The sequence below is a fragment of the Lepidochelys kempii genome, chromosome 15 (assembly GCF_965140265.1).
Source record: "Lepidochelys kempii isolate rLepKem1 chromosome 15, rLepKem1.hap2, whole genome shotgun sequence".
Classification (NCBI taxonomy): domain Eukaryota; kingdom Metazoa; phylum Chordata; order Testudines; family Cheloniidae; genus Lepidochelys; species Lepidochelys kempii.
Genome location: NC_133270.1, coordinates 3,201,439 through 3,221,080, shown reverse-complemented (window position 1 = coordinate 3,221,080; position 19,642 = coordinate 3,201,439). Strand labels below are relative to the sequence as shown.

Genomic DNA, 19,642 nt, shown 5'->3' with positions numbered 1-19,642 from the left:
CTTCTGGGGGTATCCGCAGTCCTCGGTCTTCACCTGCCCTTGTGGCCAACTGCAGCCCCAGAGTCTAGCCCCTGGCCTCAGGGCAAGCCACAGTCTGCATAGGGCCACGCTCCTCCAAGGCCAGGTGCAGTGTAAGGGGGCAGGGGGGAACCCAGGCCTGCCCACTACTCTGGGTCCTGGCCCAGGGACCCTCTGGCAGCAGCCATGTCCTGCCCTCCTTCTCTCCCCTCTACTGCTTGCACTCCCTGGGCCACTTCCCCTTTGGCCCTTGCACCTTCTCAGCCCTTCCGTTCAGGGGCCTCAGCCTGGCAGGCATCAGGCTGGAGCTTTCCCTCTGCTCCCCTGAGCCTGCCCAGTGCTGCTCTACCTCAGGTGGTATCCCTGGGAGCTAGTCCTCCTCCATTGCTTGTCAGGGAGAGACTCCTGTCTCCTCTGCTTTGCAGCCTTCATATAGGGCCCAGCCTGGCCCTGACTGGCTGCTTCTAAGCCTTCTCTGATTGGCTGGGTTCTGCACAGCCCCTCCAAGGGCTGCTATTAACCCTTTGTCCGCCAAAGTGGGGCAACTGCCCCATTATAGGCAGCAAAGGATTCAGCTCTCCTCGGTGTGAGAAGGGTTCTGTTTGTCCGGCCATCACAGCCGGCGAGAAGGGTGGTATCCGAAGTTGGCAGTGATTAGATTTCATCGGTGCTAACAGATCCCAGGCTGGGAGGAGATTGGGATGATGTTTCCGATGGAACACAGACTGGTCCTGATGGAGCCCAGTGCTTAGGGGCTTTCTTGTCGGGCATCTGGGACTTAGGACATCCTAAGTCCTCATGGGGTGAGCTGGTAGGCTTGTTACAACTGAGTCCAATGGCTTTGAAGCGCACTTTGTGGAAGACTTAGTCTCATGCTTATGAGAGTGCTTCCTAGCTTCCTGACAAGGCTCTATTGTGGAGTCTGCAGGGGTGGATTCTCCCGCAGCAGAGTCACACTTCGCAGCAGGAGGCGCACTCCTTGCTGAATCAGGCCGATGTACAGGGTCATTGCCCGGCCTGGGTATTTGCAGAGACAACGTTCCTGCCCTTCTCGACTATGGCTGGGGAACAACGAGCAGATACTGCACCTCGCTGCGACGCGAGCTTCCCCAAGGCAGTGCAGACGGCACTGGTGGTCGCCGCTGATGGAGAACGATCGCGGGCAGGAAGCACAGAATCTGAAGCCCAGAGACCTGGGCACAGTCATGCACCCTCCATTCGGGGAGGCTAGCCCCCCACCACACCTCTAGCACCCAAGACCCCGCCCCCACTCTGCTCATTCCACTCTCTCGCTCTTGCCAGCCAGCCTGCCGGCAACCGCTTCAAACCCCAGCGAGCACCTGGAGTAGCCCTGAACCCTGGCCGGCCTGCTGGTACCCCGAGCAGTCTGGAAGAGCTCTGAGCCCCAGCCGGCTGGCCAAGCCCCAAGCCCGGGCCCCCCAGAGGAGCTCTGAGACTCATCACATGGCCCAAGGCTATCTCAGGGAGCATTAGCAGAGGTTTGGGGAGGCTTAGCCTCCCCTGGCCTCCATTACCCGCTGCCCATGGCTGGTTGGCAGGGAGGGTGGGTCATTGTGTGGGGGACTGATAGTTTGGAGGAGGGGTCTGACAGAGCAGAGGGAGGCTGTGTGGCAAAGAGGATCAGGGTGGATGCTCTGGGCACAGGCAGCAGCATGCTGATGGGGTGAGGGGGGAGAACTGGAGCATTTTAAGAGATGATCTGGGGAAGTGACTGAAAAGGACACAGTTCAAGGCCCCGTCCCAGAGCTCATTCCCCAGAGCCCCTGTAGAAGCTGGGAAATTACATTTCTGCCTTTATCATTTTCCTCCTTTTCCAGGGATAGAATGACTGGATCCCCTGGATTCCAACCAGGCTGGAGCCCACACAGCCCTGCCTGGTTTCACTTCCCAACCGGCAGCATCTAGGACACCCGCGCATCAGGGAAGAGTGTTCAATTGGGGCTCCCTCTGCTGGCTGGTTTGGACCTCAGCAGCATCAGCCTGAAAATGAATGTCAGTTTGTTCACCAAATTATGCAAGTTGTTTAATTTATGTAGATTAACACCCCTCCCCCACCCAAGAAGGGATATTTGGAAGCTGGAGGACATTCCTCTGCAGACGAAGAGCTGGCCTACACTTAAAATGCTGCAGCCTATGCCGAGGGGTGAGGTTCTCCACCTCCCTGAGAATTCGTCCATAGACCTAGCTCTGTCTACACCAGGGTTTGGGTCGGTTTAACTGCATCACTCAAGGGTGTGGATTTTTCCACATCCCTGAGTGACATAATTATACTGACCTAATTTCCTAGGGTAGACCAGGCTTAACGTCTAACCTGCACCTAGCGGCCGGTCACATTTTAGGTCTTCATTTGACAATGTTCCTTGAAGAAGCCTCCTTTCATAGGGAGAGTGCCATGCGGCTGTGCTATCATTTCGCAGCGTGTGGGGTACTCAGGCCCCCCCTCGCACAGAGCAGTCGCACGTTATCAGACCTATCATCCTAAATCAGCCAGTTGCTGCTCAGAGTTTTTTCCCATTGCAGGGAAAGACAATCACTTTCAAGGTCATGGAAGAGGCACCTGCTACACGGGCAACAGCACTGCCCTGTGACAGTGGGAGACAGAGGGAGAATTACCTCTCAGCAATAGAGGTGTAGATGCAGGAGACAATGGGCATGGAGACAGCCTAGTCCTGCTGCTGGGGCCCTTCACATGTTCCCTGGAGAGCTCCTTTTTAAGAGGAAAACAAACATTTCACCACGAAGCACGGGGCCTGCTACTATCCCTAAATGGCCCCCTCAGGGATTGAGCTCACAACCCTAGGTTTAGCAGGCCAATGCTCAAACCACTGAGCTATCCCTCCCACCCTGGAACTTGACACAAAGTCTTCAGAAGAGAAAGGCTTTGTGCATGATCCCGCTGTGCCACTTAGCCCCTGGCAAGTTAGTCCGCAGGAGCCATGGCTGTTCCAGACACCTGCATGTCCCGGGGAGCAGACACAGCAAGGCTGGTGAAGGACCAACAGCAAAGCGATCCCCTCCCATGATTTCCCAGGCATGGCTGAGGTAAACGGTGGGTCAGTTTGTTGCAGAGGTTTTGCACAAGGCAGGTTTTCTGTCAAGACAACTAGTAACTACACAATAACCGAAAGCCTGTGTTTTCAACAGCTGCCTCTCAGCTCACCCACACTTGCACAGAATTAACAAATGGCTTGATCCCTGGATGACACACAGGCGGGAACAACAGAATGATTCTAGGTGCAGAAGTGCAGAAACTGGCATTACGAGAAGCCCAGGGGTGTGCCGTTTTAATGATGCATTCCAGCTGTACCTGGCACTCCCGTGCAGGCAGGCAGGCAGCGCTGCAAGGGTTACACTGGGTCACCTCCTGCACTCAGGACCTATTTGCAAGGTTAGATCAGTTTTCACATGCTAGCTTGCTCCTTCTCCTTTGTGCATATCATTATGCAAATCTCCCTCTGCTCAGAGAGCGGAGGCCAGCAGATCAGGAGCGTGTGCAATGAAGTGCCCACTAGCTAGGCCGCTGGGGGACTGGCATAGAGCTAGTGAAGAGAATCAGATGATCTGTATGCACTCTAGTCTGAGGTCAAGGTATTTAACTGCTTTACTTGCAATGCTCCAGTAACTGGTGCCCCACAGTGAAAAGTCCCATGATTAGAGCCCCACGTTCTGTCTGCTCAGCACAGGAGACCAGAGGCTGCAGCTGGCGGAGAGCTGCAGCCCATCTCCCTGGGGCCACTGCAGGATCATTCCCACAAAACCCTAATGTTAAATCCCAAGCAATAGGCTCCTGACAGTCCCCTTGGAAGATGGCATTATCCACTGCAGCCTGCTATCCAATCCTGGCTGTGGGCACAGACATAAGTTTCTCTCCCTTCATTGTGTGCCCTCATACTGCTCTCTGCCAGCTGAAAGAGTCAAAGGGCATGCTGGGTACTGGCCTGCAGATGAGCCCACACTACCCACAGAGACCAGGAGGACTGTGGCATAGGAGGATTGTGTTTCTCAATGCCCTCCCTTCACCACAGCACTATTTAAAGGGGGACAGGCCAAAGTAGCGTAATTTAACAGGGATGGAGAACACAGGTATCAGTTAAACTGGGGGAGTCTGAGCAGCATGGTGCACAGGAGGCAGGGCTGCCTGGACATTCCCGGCCCCTGGCAGGGATGTTTGTGGTCACTGGGCTGTGTAGGAGTGGCAAACATCACAGGACTGACTCCTGGCTATTCACTCAGCTAGAAATCAGTGACCTGCCTCGGCGGGTGGGGCACAAGACCCTGTTTTAAATACGTGGCCTGGAGCCTGCTCACACCCTTTACTGGTTGACGGGGCACTGTCAGCAGTGGCCAAGAGTGGAGAAGGCTGATGTGCCAACCTACAATGCTGAAGGGCAGGCTGGATGGCCCTAATCAGCTGGCATCCCATCACAGGCCAGAGCTTTCACCACAAGGGCTCCAGCCAAAGGGAGATGGCTGGTACACAGAGAGTATAACAGCCTACTACAGCTGCCAGTTAATTGAGTTATTCCTTTAGCTCGAGTGCCAGAGGCCTGTACTTTGGCGGTGAAGGTCCCAGGTTCAGACACTGCTCAGAGCTCACGGTGGGGATCCATACAAAGAGCTTTGTTAGGAGACACGCTGGGGTATTCCCAGGGCTGGAATGTGCCAGCTGCACCACCTAGCATACTGAGTCTGCTGTCTGTCTCATACCACTGAATTCAGGGAAAGATTAACTCCCCGAGCACCACTCGGACACCTCTGGCACACTCGTAAAGGGCCACACACAAGCCCCCTTGATGGCCATGACCACAGAGCAGTAAAGGGTTAATGGACGTACAGGGCCAGACACGAACCCACAACCTGCTGCACTGATGGTAGTGGACCAAGCAAGGGGCAGCTTATCGTACATGCCGAGCATAGAAAGCAGCACTGGCAAATTTGCAGCAGTGTTATTTGGATGGCTTCATGTACTGAGAACGATGAGCCCTGGGGCACATACCCGCGTGCTTTGTCTTTGCCAGGAAGGTCTGGCCGGGGGGCCAACTCTGGGGTAGGAGACGTAGCTTTGTTTAGTTAAAGATCGATAATGCATGGCGCATTAAGCAATTCACAGGCCCCCTCGGAAGATGCTGCTGCTCCATAAATAGTGGAAACAGAGGCCAGTCCCTGGCAGCAATCTCACAGGAGCTCAGCAGTTTTCCAGGAAGATCCACCCAGCTTGCTTCAGCAAAGCTTTGGAAGGGCTCTTCCCTGACCTATGGCTTTCCTGAGAGGAGGGGGGCCCCTGGTGACTAATGTGAGACACCTCCATCCATCTTTAGGCACCTCACTTGGGGGCTGGACTTTCAGAGTGGAGGGTGCACAAGTGAGCTGTTCAGGTGCTGAGATGGCTGCATTCAGGGCCATCCCTAGCTATTGTGGTGCCCTATGAAGCCCTGTAGGGGGGCTGTGGGGGACCCCAGGCCTCCATGGGGGAGGGGGGCTGGCTACTTCCTGCAGTAAGTGGAGTGACCCAGCCCCAGCCTGCTCCACTCCCCTGGCTCCCAGGCTTGGGGGAAGGGGGGGGAACCACTCCCCAGCACTCACGGGCTGTGTGGCTGGGAGTCAGGGGAGCGGAGCAGGCTGGGGCCGGATCGCTCCACTTACCACGCGGTGAGTGCAGGCTCCAGCCTGACTGCAATCTTCAGGGGAGTGGGGGTGGGGCGGGGGGGGCGTCCCTAGGGAAGAGCTGGAGCAGCATGCAGCTGCGCAGGGCACCAGGAAATTTGGTGCCCCACGGAGCTGCGTGCTTTGCGTATGAGTAAGGACGTCCCTGGCTGCATTTAGGTGTCTAACGGGGAGGTGCCTGAGGGAGAGAATTTTGGCTTAAAATGCCCAAAAGGTGACAGCCCGGCAAAAAAGTTACAGGGAACAAAACCCCAAACTGTCCATTTTGGCTTGAGGGGAAGCCAACCCTTCCTCCAGCTGGATCAACCTCTTCAGCAAGAGCCTTTGTGTCTGTCCAGGCCAGGCCAGGCCACCCCACGGCTACAGCCCTTGGTTTTTCTGCAGGCAAACTGGCCTTGTCTATGCACACCAGTTGCACAGATTTTACCCAAGCTGTTTATGGATTGCTCGTTATTTGTATCACGGGAACACCTCTGGAGCCCAGCTGAGAGCAGGGTCTCGTACATCCTTTGCTTAGCAAGACTGTCCCAATGGGGCGAGAGAGAGTCAAGCCACCAGGCAACGGCTTATTACCAAAAGGAAATTACCAAACGGGCGGAGAACACTGAATTAAACAAGCTGTTGCAGCACACCCAAGCTGGCTTGCTGTTTACTCCCAGCCACATCCATCAGACCGTGCCCAAAACCTGCACTGTGGCCCCTGCTGCACAATCTACCTTTGTCACATCTGTGGGACTGATTGTTGCTGAATGCATGGTGTAAAGTAGAGCCCCATAGAGTGTCTAAATGGGCCCCAAAAGCCTCTCTTCTACCCGCTCCTCTGAGCGTTGTTGTGATGCACGTCTCTGTGAGGGAGGTATTGCTCTCGCAGCCACAACGTGATTTGTTCCTGTTAAGCCATGCCAGCGTAAGGAAGGCTGAGCGAGGTTTGCAACACCTCCAGAGCGGATTTTTAATAGAAGAGACATTTGGTGCATGAGGCTGGAGGTGAGCAACGGGGATCAGCAGCCGATTGCTGACTTCCCAACACAGCTCTGCCAGTCCTGACCTGCAGCACAGCATTCCCTGCTGTTCCAGTCCCGAGGCCTTCCCGCCACAGCTCTGCTGATGAATCTCAGCCTGACCTGCAGCCCTGCCCCTCCCTGTCGGCCTGGGTTGGTGGTGTTGTGATGAGAATTGATATTCTGAAGAGAAAAGGCAGCAAGTTATCAAAGCTCATTCTCGTTGTGAGGGGTAGTTTTGAAGTCCACTCTCCAGCATTGGTGGGCAGGCTGGTTAACTCACTGGTCCACTCGGCCCCTAGCAGAACTGGGGCTTCCTACTGGTCCCCTACACGGAGCGGATGCTGGAGAGCCAGCCAGTCCTGGAGGATGCCAGCATTCCGCAGTTCCTGTACCCTGGCTGGAGGGCGGCATCTGGGATGTACCAGAAGGTTTCTGATGAGAATTATGCAGATGCCCCATTTGATTTGTTCTTCACCTGATGAGCCCATCATTGAAGCCATTTCAAGCTACTTCCTTTCTGGAATGTTCAAGTGCATTATGGGAAAATCCTGGCCTTGCAGCCTAACATCAGTAGGGTGCGGCAGGGATGGGCTTCCTAGATCTTGAAGAGATGCTGTGTGAGAAGCAGCCGGCAGGGCAGACACTTCTTTCACTGGCTTCTGAAGTCTCCAAACACCTACCACACGCACCAGCCTTCTCCACACCAACACCTCCTCTTCCTGCCCTCAGCAAGGCCCAGCGGCCCCGCTGCTGACAGCGGTTTGCATGCTTGTGAAGAGAGGGTGAAACCATTTTCAATGCTATGGCAGGATAAGCAACTCAGAGCAGCCCTGGAGCCTAAGCCTGGTCCATGGATCCAGCCTCACACTGCTCCCCAGCTCTGCCCTGGAGGGGCTCCCTGGCCTCTCTGCTGGGCCACGCAGGGCCAGCTGTGGTCGTTGACTTGGTGATGCGGACTGACCCAAAGCCCAGCTTATAGCAACGCTTGTGGTGCTCTAGGCTGGCCTGCTCTGCTGCACCTTGCCCCTGTAACCACAGGTATGGGAGAGGTTACAGCACAACCCTACCAAAATAGGCCAGCCTAGAGAAACTGCTGCAAGCAAGGTGCACAATCTCTAATGGCTGAACGATTCCGCCCAGCCAGGGAGCCAGAATGGCTTCAGTGGGATAGGAAATGGGGTGGCAGATCCAGAAGGTGAGCGTGCAGCTTGGAGACAGGGTGAAGCCCTGAGCACTAAGCAAGCCAGAAAACCCAGGGTTCCCCTGTCCTATCAGCCGACCCCTCTCCTCTTAACTGCCTCCCTTACAGGAACTTTGCCACTGAATTCAGATAAGAAGGGATTACGCTTCCCCACCCCCACCCACTCACCCCCTTGGTGATTCCAGCAAAGTCTGTGAAACATCTTGGAGCGCTTAGACTAAACAATGCCTTGGCATCACTGGACCTTGGAATCGCAAGCAGCCATTTAACCGGAATCGTGGGTTTTCCCACGGGCTGGGTTTCCATTGCAATGAGTAGGAGACAACGAGACGTCAGCCCCATGTGTTACACCAACTCCCATTAGCCAGGTCCCGGCAATGCCGCTTGAAATCAGCATCTTTCTACACCAGCCTCACAAATCGCTGCTCAGTCCCAGCCTCCCCTTCATGGGAAAGGGCACCCAGAAGGTGTTTACGGTCACCTCCAGCAGCTTCCTACGGAATCTCATTCTCCTCCCGCCAGGCCTCGGAGCTGGATCTTGCCTGGAGACGGTGCTGGTTTAAGTGATGGATGATCTCAGGACATGGTTGAATACCCACGCCCGTGATCTCAGACCGACTGGAGGCCCTCAACATCCTGGATTGCAAGGGGCTGATGACCTCTCCCTGGGAGCTGGTGGGGGTGGATGGAGCTGAACAAAGCTAGCTTTGTTCCTTCGTCTGGAAGAACTCTCCCAGGGTTGGGATGGACACCTGCTCCTCTTCTTCAAAGGCTCTCCATGTTCCAACAGGGCTCGGTCCTGTCACACAGCTCCTTCCATAGCAGGTGGCCAGGAGGGATCAGAAGATGCTCTGGGCAACAGCATTTAGCAGCATGCTGAACCCCCAGTCGTACAGCTCCTTCTCAAGCAGCACAGAGTGCAGTTTTCCTGCTGTCCTAGGGGCTACACAGAATAGGGTCCTGGGTGAAAAGTGGCTGGCTCAGGCTCCATCCAGGGAGGAAGGGGGCAATGCTGAATGACGAAGAGAAGCACTGGATGAGTGGCTGCCTCACTGTGGATGTGGGCCTTTGCCCTCCAATTGTCACTGGGCACACAATAACGGTCACTTTCCTTGGCTGTGGTCCCCCTTTCCTATCTGATGGGGACATAATCTGCAGTGGCAATAAGCGATCTGGAGTGGAGCACGCTCTGCTAGCTCAGAACACAGCAGTGTGGGCCGTCACACCAGGGCTCTCCGCTCTGCACTGGCATCAGCTCAATGGGAAAACCTGGCTCTCACTCAAAGCCCTAAACAGGCTTGGAGTGGCTGCATCTCTGCCTCCCAGAGCCACAGCAAGTGGGTGGGAGAGGTCCCCCGGCTCTGTGAGGATGCGGGACAAGGAGATTCCCTCCAAGGATGGGCCATTCGACTCAGATGCCTTGACTCCAGGGAAGGGGTCAGTACCAGAAACACCTCCTTGACTAGCTGTATTGTTGGCCGAGTAACTGATGGCTTAGATTTCACCCTCTTCAGCCTCTCCAGGAGAGGTGCCTCCAGTACTAGGCTCACAGTGAAATCACTCGACAGCAAGATAGCCGATACTCAAATGCTGGGTAGCCAGGAACATGACTCCCAGGTAGCAGGCCTTTCCAGGCCTTTGGCTCTCAGAAGGTGGAGCCCAAGATGAGTGAGCAGCCTGGCATTGGAGAAGGGGACTTGTGCCCGGGCTCATCCCTGCAGCATGTGCCTTCCTGCCCCGTCAGAGTAAGTCGAAGCTGGAATGGTGGCGGGCGAGTGGAGCCTCTTAGTAGATGTGGCCCGGGAGGAAATCTCAGCTCCCCAGGATGTGCATGGAGAGAAACTGAGTGGAGGCCTGAGGTGTAGCTCTGCCCTTCCTCTCGGTGTCCAAGGAAGCCTGCACTAAGCTCTCCAGGAGGCACGACTCCAGCTGGCTTCTCTAGCTTTCCGAGTGCTCTTGGAGAAGGAGCGACACGTGGAGCATCTCTCGGGGATACGTCCTGCTCCTAGGCAGAGGGAGTGCCTGGTGTTCACACAAGGGGCAGGTTTGGACCCAGGATATTTAGACACTACCGGGTATGGGGCTAGCCCCACTGAAACACCGAGAGACATACATTATGCAAACAGGCAGTAACTATCTGACTAACGACATGAACTCACTCAGACTGCTACCCGCCTTCCCCAGCCCAGTGAGGCAGGCAGCACCACAGGGGTTCCATCTCGCTGTCACTGGCAGGAAGAAGGACCCAAGGGGCAGTCAAGCCCACTCTGCCCTTTATTGCCCCCGGGGGGGGGGGGACAGGGACTTGAGGACACCTATGGCTCAGGTGCGGCCCAAAAAGAACCTGATCTTGTGTGCACGGGGCACATGTGCACCAAGAGTGGACAATCACGCAAAGAACACACAGGGTTCTCAGCATTCCCCCTGCCCTCTGGTCTCCCATATCCACCATCCATGCACATTGTCTCCTGCAGATGGACTCTTCGCCTTTCGCGGGAACCATCCCCAAGCGGGAACGGAGAACTGCCCCAAGAACCAATCAAGCCCCGTTCTCAGCTTTATCAGAGCCCCTTCATTAGGGGCACAACCAACAGCAAAGTTATTTCAACTCCAGATTCAGTCAAACAAGATGTCTGCACCTGCCCATTTCGTACTGCCAAGTCCACCCCTGTGGGAACTGCGGATCTCCTGTACAGGGGCATGCCTGTGCCACTTTGACCACCTAGGCGGTATGCAGAAGCAAAAGGCTACACATTTCCAAGCTGCATTTCACTACGCACATTAAGCTGCCCATAGCTGACAATGTCAAACAGCTGGGCTCTGACCTTGCTATTTGTGAGCTGGGGAGGGCCAGTCAGCAGACCCTAGCAATAGATGGAGGAGTCTGGTTCACAGGGGCTCTAACTGTAGGATTTGGGGATACACTGGAATATTTTCACTCCACTTGCATGCACTTGGCCCTCCACTCCTGTTCCCATCTGCTCCCCACACAGCAGTGGCTAACCCTGCACTTTCCCGAATGCTCAGATCCCAGCAGACTCGCCCGAGCCCCAGTCTTCTCCCCTTTACATCATTTCACTCCAAGCAAACTCCACTGGAGACACCGCTGTAAGTGAGACCAGGCAAGTCCACAGGGCTGTACCTCAAGGAGATAGGGGTATGAGACTGTTCCCCTTGATGTAACACACAATGCTTTTGCCATGCAGCGCCAGCCGCTGACCGGCTGCTTCTCACACTGCATTGCAAAGGCATTTCAGAAACATTTTGACATCAAGACCAGTTTAAATCTTAAGGGAAATTTCTAGTGTAGAAAGAAGCAAGAGTTTAATACCAGAGCATTAGCTCCAGAAGACTGCCAGGGTCAGCGTCATATTGGATACGTCAATCAGGGAGCCATGTCCTGCCTTTGCAGGGGGATGGGCTGTGTTTTACATGCAGATATTCGTGTTTTGTTCAGGGTTTCACAATCTAGACCAGGGGTTCCTGCTGGTGGCTGCTCTGACAAACCCTGTCTCTCTGTTCCTGACTCCTGCAGCCCTTCATTGAGAGTCTGCTCCAGGGAAGGGGGTCGAGAACTCACCGGCCACCTGCAGAGTTCCAGGCTCCCCAGGCCCCAGGGGAGAGCCCCGGTGATCAAACGCTGCAGCCGCCTCCACTGACAAGATCCAACTCCGGCACCGCAGACACCGGCCCCAGGTGTCTCCAGAGGCTCTGCCCAGAGCTCCGAGGTGGTGCAGTGCAGGGCACCGATCCCTGCTGGCGGTGCCAGCACAAACATCAAGGTGGTGCATCTCGCTACTCTTGGTAACAGCTGGGTGCTGCAGGGAGGCGCCGCTGCTTTGTCCCCCCCCCCCATCTCTGCCCATGCTTTGGAGGCTATTGTGGCTGCAGAAAAAAATCCGCTGGTGGCCACATGCAACCATGGTGGCTGCATTCGAGAAACGCTGATCGAGACAAAGATCAAACAGTTCTCTTGCTCCATGGGACCTTGTTTTTCAAGATGACAAATAAACCTTCTGGATAACATAAATCACCATGTCAACACCACTGTCTACATATGGGGGAAAGAAAATAAATGGCCCTGTAAATCTATCCACCAGGAGGATGGGATGGAGCAGCTGAGAGTATTGAACAGTCACTTGTCACGAATCAATTTTCTTTATAGATCTCAACTAATTAAGCTCACCAGGTTTTAATTAAGACCTTCTGCTCGACAGGCAAGCCTTGGATACACTGGGAAGCTCGAGGATCTTCATTTGTGTCAGGGCCATGCAATGAAACCTTTTCATTCCAAAACAAGGACAAAGAAAACTACCGAGCCCCATCCAGCTCTGCAGAGACACTCGGAGCAGAGAGGAACCAGCTTGTTAAACGTGCCTCTGTGAGATTTCAAAAGACAGCAGTTTATGTGAACAGTTCAGCTGTAGCAGAGTTTCGCCCTCACTGCTATTTCCCATTCTGCTCAAACGTCAGATGAAACCCCGTCCCAAAGGCCGATGGTCTCACGGCAGAGATGAGCCTATCTGGCCTGTTTTATTGCTGGCCTGTAGCCAGTTCGGATTGAATACAGAGCACGAGAGCTACACAGTGGGAGCATGAAGCCACTAGGCGACGGAGCCCCTAAGCATTCTGGGGCAGCGCTCCCTTGATGCTGAAGGAATGCAGAGGGGAAGGAGTGTTTCAGGCCATTCCTTGCCATGGCTTTTTACTCCCCACTGGAATCAACATCACTTCCCACAGTGGCCACCAGTGACCGAGTCATCGTTCCTGCCACAGGCTGGGAAGACAACATCCTCCACGCACCGGGCACGTTTGTGAGAGTCACATGATCGCCGCCCATCCTCGCACACAGAGAATTACAGCAGAACTCACAAGACTGGCTTTGGCACTGCACGGCTGGCACCTCAGGGAGAGAAACCAGAGACCCACCTTGCCTGGGGGGCAGCGACCTTCTCGCCAAGATTCCATGGGATGACCATTTCCTCTGTCATTTGGGACAATTTTGGCATCACAAGGAGTGTTCTTCTTTCAGTTTCAATTAAAGTGTGTCCCACCCGCTCTCCTGCTGCTTCCGCATCTCTGCTGGGAGGTCCCTCTCCTCCTCTCTCTCATGCTCCGGGGGTCCCACAGGGCCCCAGCCTTGCCCTCCTCTTCTCGCTTTACACCCTCTTCCTGGGTGACCTCATGCTCTCGCACTCCAATTACCATCTCTAGCCTGATTGGCTCAGCACACCCGATCTGTCACTTCCATCCAATTCCGCCTCCCGGCCTGCCTGGCTGACACCTCCCTCTTGGGGTTACTCTTGGGTGTCTCGCTGCTCACTCAAGCTGTGCATGGCCAAAGCTGAACTCCTGGCCTTCCCCCAAAAGCTCCCTGGCTTTCACTATGATCAGTTACCATCCTCCTGCTCCCTGCACCATCCATGTACTCTGTGGGCATTACTGAACACCACACCCCCACCTGCCCAATAGCTCGGCTGGGCAGCCTTTGGAAGCCCAGCTGGTGATGCCAGGGAAACTTTTGGGCTCCCTTTAGCCTCCTGGGGGTGTCACTGCATGAGCCTGCTCCTTGACTTCCACCGGGTATCCGGTTCTGTCCCCTGCAGTTCCCTGTGACCAGCCCTGTGCCTGCTCCTAAGGGAGCAAATGGCAGCTCCCGTCAGACCCTGGGAGCAGAGGATGGAGGCACAGCCAGGTTTATACAGCGGGGGGCCTCACGCATTTTACATATGGGAACTATTGCTCCGAACCAGATTTAACAATGTATCCTGACGTTAGGTTCTGAACAATCAGGAGCACTCCCCTCCACAACGGAAACACAAAACCGGTTCACGTTTGGGCCTACAGATTAAGCACAACTGTTGACAGAGACAACACATCTGTGGAGAATTTAGCTGCAAAGCTCCATGTGCAAGCTCATCCCAGACCCAGGGCTGGCAATTTGGTACTTATGTCCAGCTAGTTAAAACTGCGATAGGTTGGAAGAGGCTCCCACCTCCCCCTGGTCTCCCCATCATTTCCACCCTGTTACCCTGGGGAATGCACATTTTGCTTCTGCCATCGGAAAGGGTCACTTGTGTAGGATCCGCTGCTGGGCCCATTCATAGCAATAACAAATGCAGATTGACTGCAGTGGAAGCAGGACCAGTGTGGAACAGGGGAGCCCCAGGGAACTGCTCTTCGAGGAATGCAACAGTGCTCCTGAAAGACTGAGATGAAGAGCCCCTTTCCCGCAGCCCTGCCCATACCTGCTCGCAGAGCGATCGGAAGCCAAGCTCATCTAGCCGGTCGAGTTCGTATGTTTCCCCCAGCAGGGGGTTGAACGGCTTCGCAGTGCGGTGCACAGTCGTCGAGTAGGAAGACACGGAAAATGCAGCAACGAAACACATCTGCTCGGTGGAGCTCTCGCACTTCACAGCTTTGTCCAGCAGCTCGTGGTATTCCAGGTCCTCAGTCAGCCTCTGCAGCATGGAAAGTGGCTCATTGAAGTTTACCTAATGCAGGGGGAATAGAGAGTTAGGCACGTGCACTAACGGGTGAGCAATGGGCTTCCGGCAAAGACACCGGCAGTCAGTGATCTTCAGGTAGACTATGGCCTAGCTGCTGTCCCACTGTGTCGCGTTGCACGTCCATCCCCATACACACTGCTCTCCCACACATCTAATTTTCAAGGTAACCTCCGACTTCCGGGCTTCCAGTGCTGAGCCCTCAGCCTCTCCAAGGTGACTGTGTCCTGAACAGAGATCTGGAGAGGAAGGGAACGCTCTAATTCGCCAGAGCAACCGGAGCGCACTGCCACCCAGCTCCGCTCCTTGCAACAGTTCCAGTGGCTCCATGGAGCCGGGCTCATGCTCCAGGGGGGCCCAGCCTGCTTCACCTGCCCTGCACCCTGTGATCCCGCTGGCTCCCCCACCCACCACCTGCTCCTCTCGGCCTGCCCGCCGGCTGGGTCTTGGGGGTGTTTGGTGGGTGGGTTGTGTGGGGTGGCATGGGCCTGCCCCCAAGGGGAAGGGGCATGCTGGCAGCACAGGGCCAGGCAGGCCACTGTGCGTGGGGCAACTGCCCGTTTGTAAATAGTGCCCTTGCATTGGGTGGAGCAGGGCCACTCCTGCCATGCCATGCCCCATTGCCCCTGGCTGGCCCCTCGCTCCAGGGACTGACCTCCCCACGCCAGGCTCTGTTGCCTCCGTGGGGGCCCACAAATAAGTTTGGCGCCGGGCCCACAGAAGGTCAATCCGGCCCTGGCTCCTTGTGCTTCACTCTACAGTCTCTTCCCCTCCTTAGTCTGGATTTTCCCATCCCCCTCCATGTGGGAGCTGCAGGAAACCTCACTTAAAACAGTGCAACAGCGTGTGTGGGCGGCTGCTACCAATGAATGGCAAGGCGGTTGGGGACTGCTGCCAGGTGGGGTGGAGTGAAGGGGTACCTGCCGGGGGAGGCCAGATCTGCTCAGACACAGCGAGTTGCCCAGGCTGCCCTCTCAGTTTAACTCTAGTGTTAAGGTGAAGAGGGTGGTTCATGCCTGGCTCCTAGGCTCTGCATCACATCACCAGGGCTGGGGGGGCTTTGACTAGCATGGCCAGGATCAGCAGGGAACAGTGTGACCTGGGACTTGGAGACCCGCACGGACTGACACTCTCAGCTGCATCCTGTGTTGCGCACACAGACACTTTCCCCTCGAGAGCTAGAACTGGCACCAGTCACCCAGGCCAAACCGGCTCAGAAGAGAGTCAAGAAGTCAATGGGCCCGAGACCTGACTTCCCCTCTGGCTTGTAGAGGGCGTCCCTCCAGGTCTGGGCCGAGGCACATTAGCAGGGAAGTGAGTGTGTCTCTGGGGGAAGAACACCACCACCGGCTAGCTTCTATTTACAACCCACCCCCAAGGAGCCTTTCCCTGGCCGAGGGCGGGCCCCTCTCACTCAGCACCGCTTCCCGTGTCAGCACAATGGGGTTACTCAAGGACCATAGACAGAGGCCTCCAGCCATTGCCAGACTCACTCAGCAGCTCGAGTCTGATCGCCCACAAACAGGCTGCCAGCCCAGCCCGGCCTGCAGCTTTATTAATAGCAAGATGAAAACCAGCTGCTTCCTGGGCCACACAAAATCAGAGGGAAGCAGTGCACCAATTCCCCCTTCATTCTAGTACGTGATTGCACACTCCAGAGGGTCCTCAAGCTGGGTACACAACTCCTGGGCCAGGGGACAGAGGGGATGTGATGCCAGGTGGTTAACGGCAGGTTCCAGGAGAACGTTCCAGGTTTTAAAAGTAAGGCAGTTTGAAAAGCCAGGTACCAAGCCTACCTAGTGCAGAGCTAGAGGAGAACCAACCTGAACTATCCAACACCGGAAAAGAGTCCCTCTCCAGGGCACTCTCTGTACTGCACATTAGCTCCTATTACTGCAACCAGCAGAGCTGCATCAATGCAATCCCTAGCACACACGGGCAAGGATGCTCTATGCCCTTGCTTTTCAACCTTTTTTCATTTGCAGACCCCTTTGGAAATTTCAAATGAGGTGCAGACCCCATTGGAAATCGATCGTCTATACATAGAGTTGAATTCTGTTCAGTCAGTTTTCAGTCTAAGTCTTTCGCGGACCCCTTAGACATAGTCCGTGGACCCCCTGTTGAGAATCATTGCTCTATGCCATGATTTGCACCTCTGCAGCTTGCCCTGGTTTATAGCAGAGCTCAGCTTCCTGGTGCAATATGAGCTTGCCTGTCTGCACTGGAGGTTTGTGCTTGTGTAGCTGCACCGAGGGCTGGAACTGGGGCAGATCTTCAGCCGAGAAAGACCTCCATAGGAAAACAGAGAGCTTTGAGATAGTCCAGAGAGCCACAGCTTTGAAAGGACTCTCTCTAATAAGATTTAAATAACAATGGCTTAGTGATCTGACATCCCTGAATTCCAGATACTGGCAGTGATTAAGCTGGGCTTTCTGCCCTGCCTAGATCTCAGGTGTGAGACACAGTGAACAGGGAGCCATCAAAAGGGAAGAGGTACAAGGAGCGAGTCAGAGATCTATTTACTGTAACGGTGGGGCTGGGAGCAGGGAAATGCTGCTGCTGTGCGCTCTGCTTCTATCCCCCTTGCATCAACTGGGAGGAATGGTAGATACGCTGGAGGGGAGGGATAGGATACAGAAAGACCTAGACAAATTGGAGGATTGGGCCAAAAAAAATCTGATGAGGTTCAATAAGGATAAGTGCAGGGTCCTGCACTTAGGACGGAAGAACCCAATGCACAGCTACAGACTAGGGACCGAATGGCTAGGCAGCAGTTCTGCGGAAAAGGACCTAGGGGTGACAGTGGACGAGAAGCTGGATATGAGTCAGCAGTGTGCCCTTGTTGCCAAGAAGGCCAATGGCATTTTGGGATGTATAAGTAGGGGCATAGCGAGCAGATTGAGGGACGTGATCGTTCCCCTCTATTCGACATTGGTGAGGCCTCATCTGGAGTACTGTGTCCAGTTTTGGGCCCCACACTTCAAGAAGGATGTGGATAAATTGGAGAGAGTCCAGCGAAGGGCAACAAAAATGATTAGGGGACTGGAACACATGAGTTATGAGGAGAGGCTGAGGGAACTGGGATTGTTTAGCCTGCAGAAGAGAAGAATGAGGGGGGATTTGATAGCTGCTTTCAACTACCTGAAAGGGGGTTCCAAAGAGGATGGCTCTAGACTGTTCTCAATGGTAGCAGATGACAGAACGAGGAGTAATGGTCTCAAGTTGCAGTGGGGAAGGTTTAGATTGGATATTAGGAAAAACTTTTTCACTAAGAGGGTGGTGAAACACTGGAATGCGTTACCTAGGGAGGTGGTAGAATCTCCTTCCTTAGAGGTTTTTAAGGTCAGGCTTGACAAAGCCCTGGCTGGGATGATTTAACTGGGAATTGGTCCTGCTTTGAGCAGGGGGTTGGACTAGATGACCTTCTGGGGTCCCTTCCAACCCTGATATTCTATGATTCATCACAGACCCAATGGTGGCAGCTAGCAGAGTGCAGGTGTCTCACTTCAGGGCTGAGGCCAAGATGACGACTCTTCTGCCTTCGCAAATTTCTGCCTCTGCAGGTCACCTGAATAATTCCACACTCGCTCTTCCCGCCAAACATGTTTGATAGACAGAGCTGGAGCTCAAGCCTGATGCCATGCTGCAGAAGGGATCACGGCTGGACATCCTGCAGCAGCACGAGGCATATGGGGAGAGGGGAGACTACACGTACACACCTAACTTTTTGTTGCACAGCTAATTACTTCTCTCCCTGCTTCTATAAATAACCAGCAATTAAATCCTCAGCCCAGCACCTCCTCTGGGTCCAGAGCTCTCTCCACTCCAGCTGCAGCCTGCATGCAGCTAAGATCATTCCTTCTTTTGCTTATCCCACTAAACTGGAAGGATGATGCTCTTGCTAAACGCAGCGAAATATTCTGGAATCATTATTTGTAGATATCTGATCGTGGGTCTCTTTCTTAAAGCAACACTGTCAGAGCAAGTCTACCCCTGAAAGTTGATGCTGGGAAAAAAAAAAACAGCTTCAGGAAAACCTAAGACCAAAAGAAATGTTACCATGAAATTTTAAAAGGTTTCCAATAAATATAAGTTTAAAAAAAAAAAAAAGTAAAGTGTCCTCTGCAGTGTTAGCACCAGGCTAGTGCCTAAGAACCAGAACATGAAACTAACTAAAAGCAAAAGAGAAACTGATCAGACCATGTTACAATTACAGCAGAGACACGGTGGGCGAGGTCCTATCTTTCTCTCACCAGCAGAAGTTGGTCCAGTAAGACAAGCTTTCAAGCCACACAGAACTCTTTTTCGGGTCACTCTTATCTCTCTAGTATCCTGGTGCTGACACATCTACACCTACGCTGCACTATTACAGCTGGCCAGGGTTTTGACTACATGTTTTTTCACAAAAAGGAAAAAGCCAATTCACTGGAACGGTTAATGGGAAAGGGTCAGTTTTGACCTGAAAACCACAGACACAAATGTATCAAAATTGTTAAGATGTCTTGTGTCAACATTTTATAAACAAAAAGTTTGGGGGGTTTTGTTCAGAATAACTTTTCTTTTAAAAATGTAACTTCATTTATAGTGAAAAGTGTAAAGAAGAGTGGTCAAAATTGAAATTGTCAATTGACCCAAATCAGATGGTCCATTTGAGAAGATTTGGCTTTGTCCTGATTTGGTATGGGAAAAATGTTTTAAATCTCAAATTCTCGTGAGATGGGAAAACCGCTTCCCCCTCAGCCCTAGTTTATTTTTATGTACATATTTCTTAAAATCTGGTCAGTGTCCCTCTGAGATTTAGCACATCCTAAATGGTCCTGCTTTGAGCAGGGGGTTGGACTAGATGACCTCCTGAGGTCCCTTCCAACCCTGATATAGGCAATAGGATCCTTAGAGCATCCTCAAAACTTTGAGGTAGAGAGCTAAAGGAAGAGTTAATCGGCTGTGTCGAAAAGGTTGGTTTCCTTGCACATTTACAATACAGCCTTTACAAAATGGGCAAAGCTCTACCACCTTGAGAGAAGTCGCTGAAGAGAAATCAGGCAAACTGATCCATTCCAACGTACAGTACCAGAACCAACCCAACAGCTGCTCCAACAACATTGCACTTTCAATGGGAAATCAAAAATCTTCCCACTGATGAATAAAGTTTAATCCATCAAAAATGCAAAACTCCCACAGCTGATATATTGCACATTCCATTTTGAGACTGCAGAGATATCAACTCA

The 19,642-nt window shown here is 53.7% G+C and overlaps 1 protein-coding gene across 1 annotated transcript in view; it reads right to left on the bottom strand.

The window, feature by feature from the left end:
- Positions 1-19,642, bottom strand: part of OSBP2 (oxysterol binding protein 2) — a 372,195-nt gene that overhangs the window by 37,141 nt on the left and 315,412 nt on the right. The window contains exon 8 of the mRNA XM_073313236.1: positions 14,157-14,402. Coding sequence (XP_073169337.1) covers positions 14,157-14,402 — 246 coding nt within the window. The remainder of the gene's footprint in view (positions 1-14,156; positions 14,403-19,642) is intronic.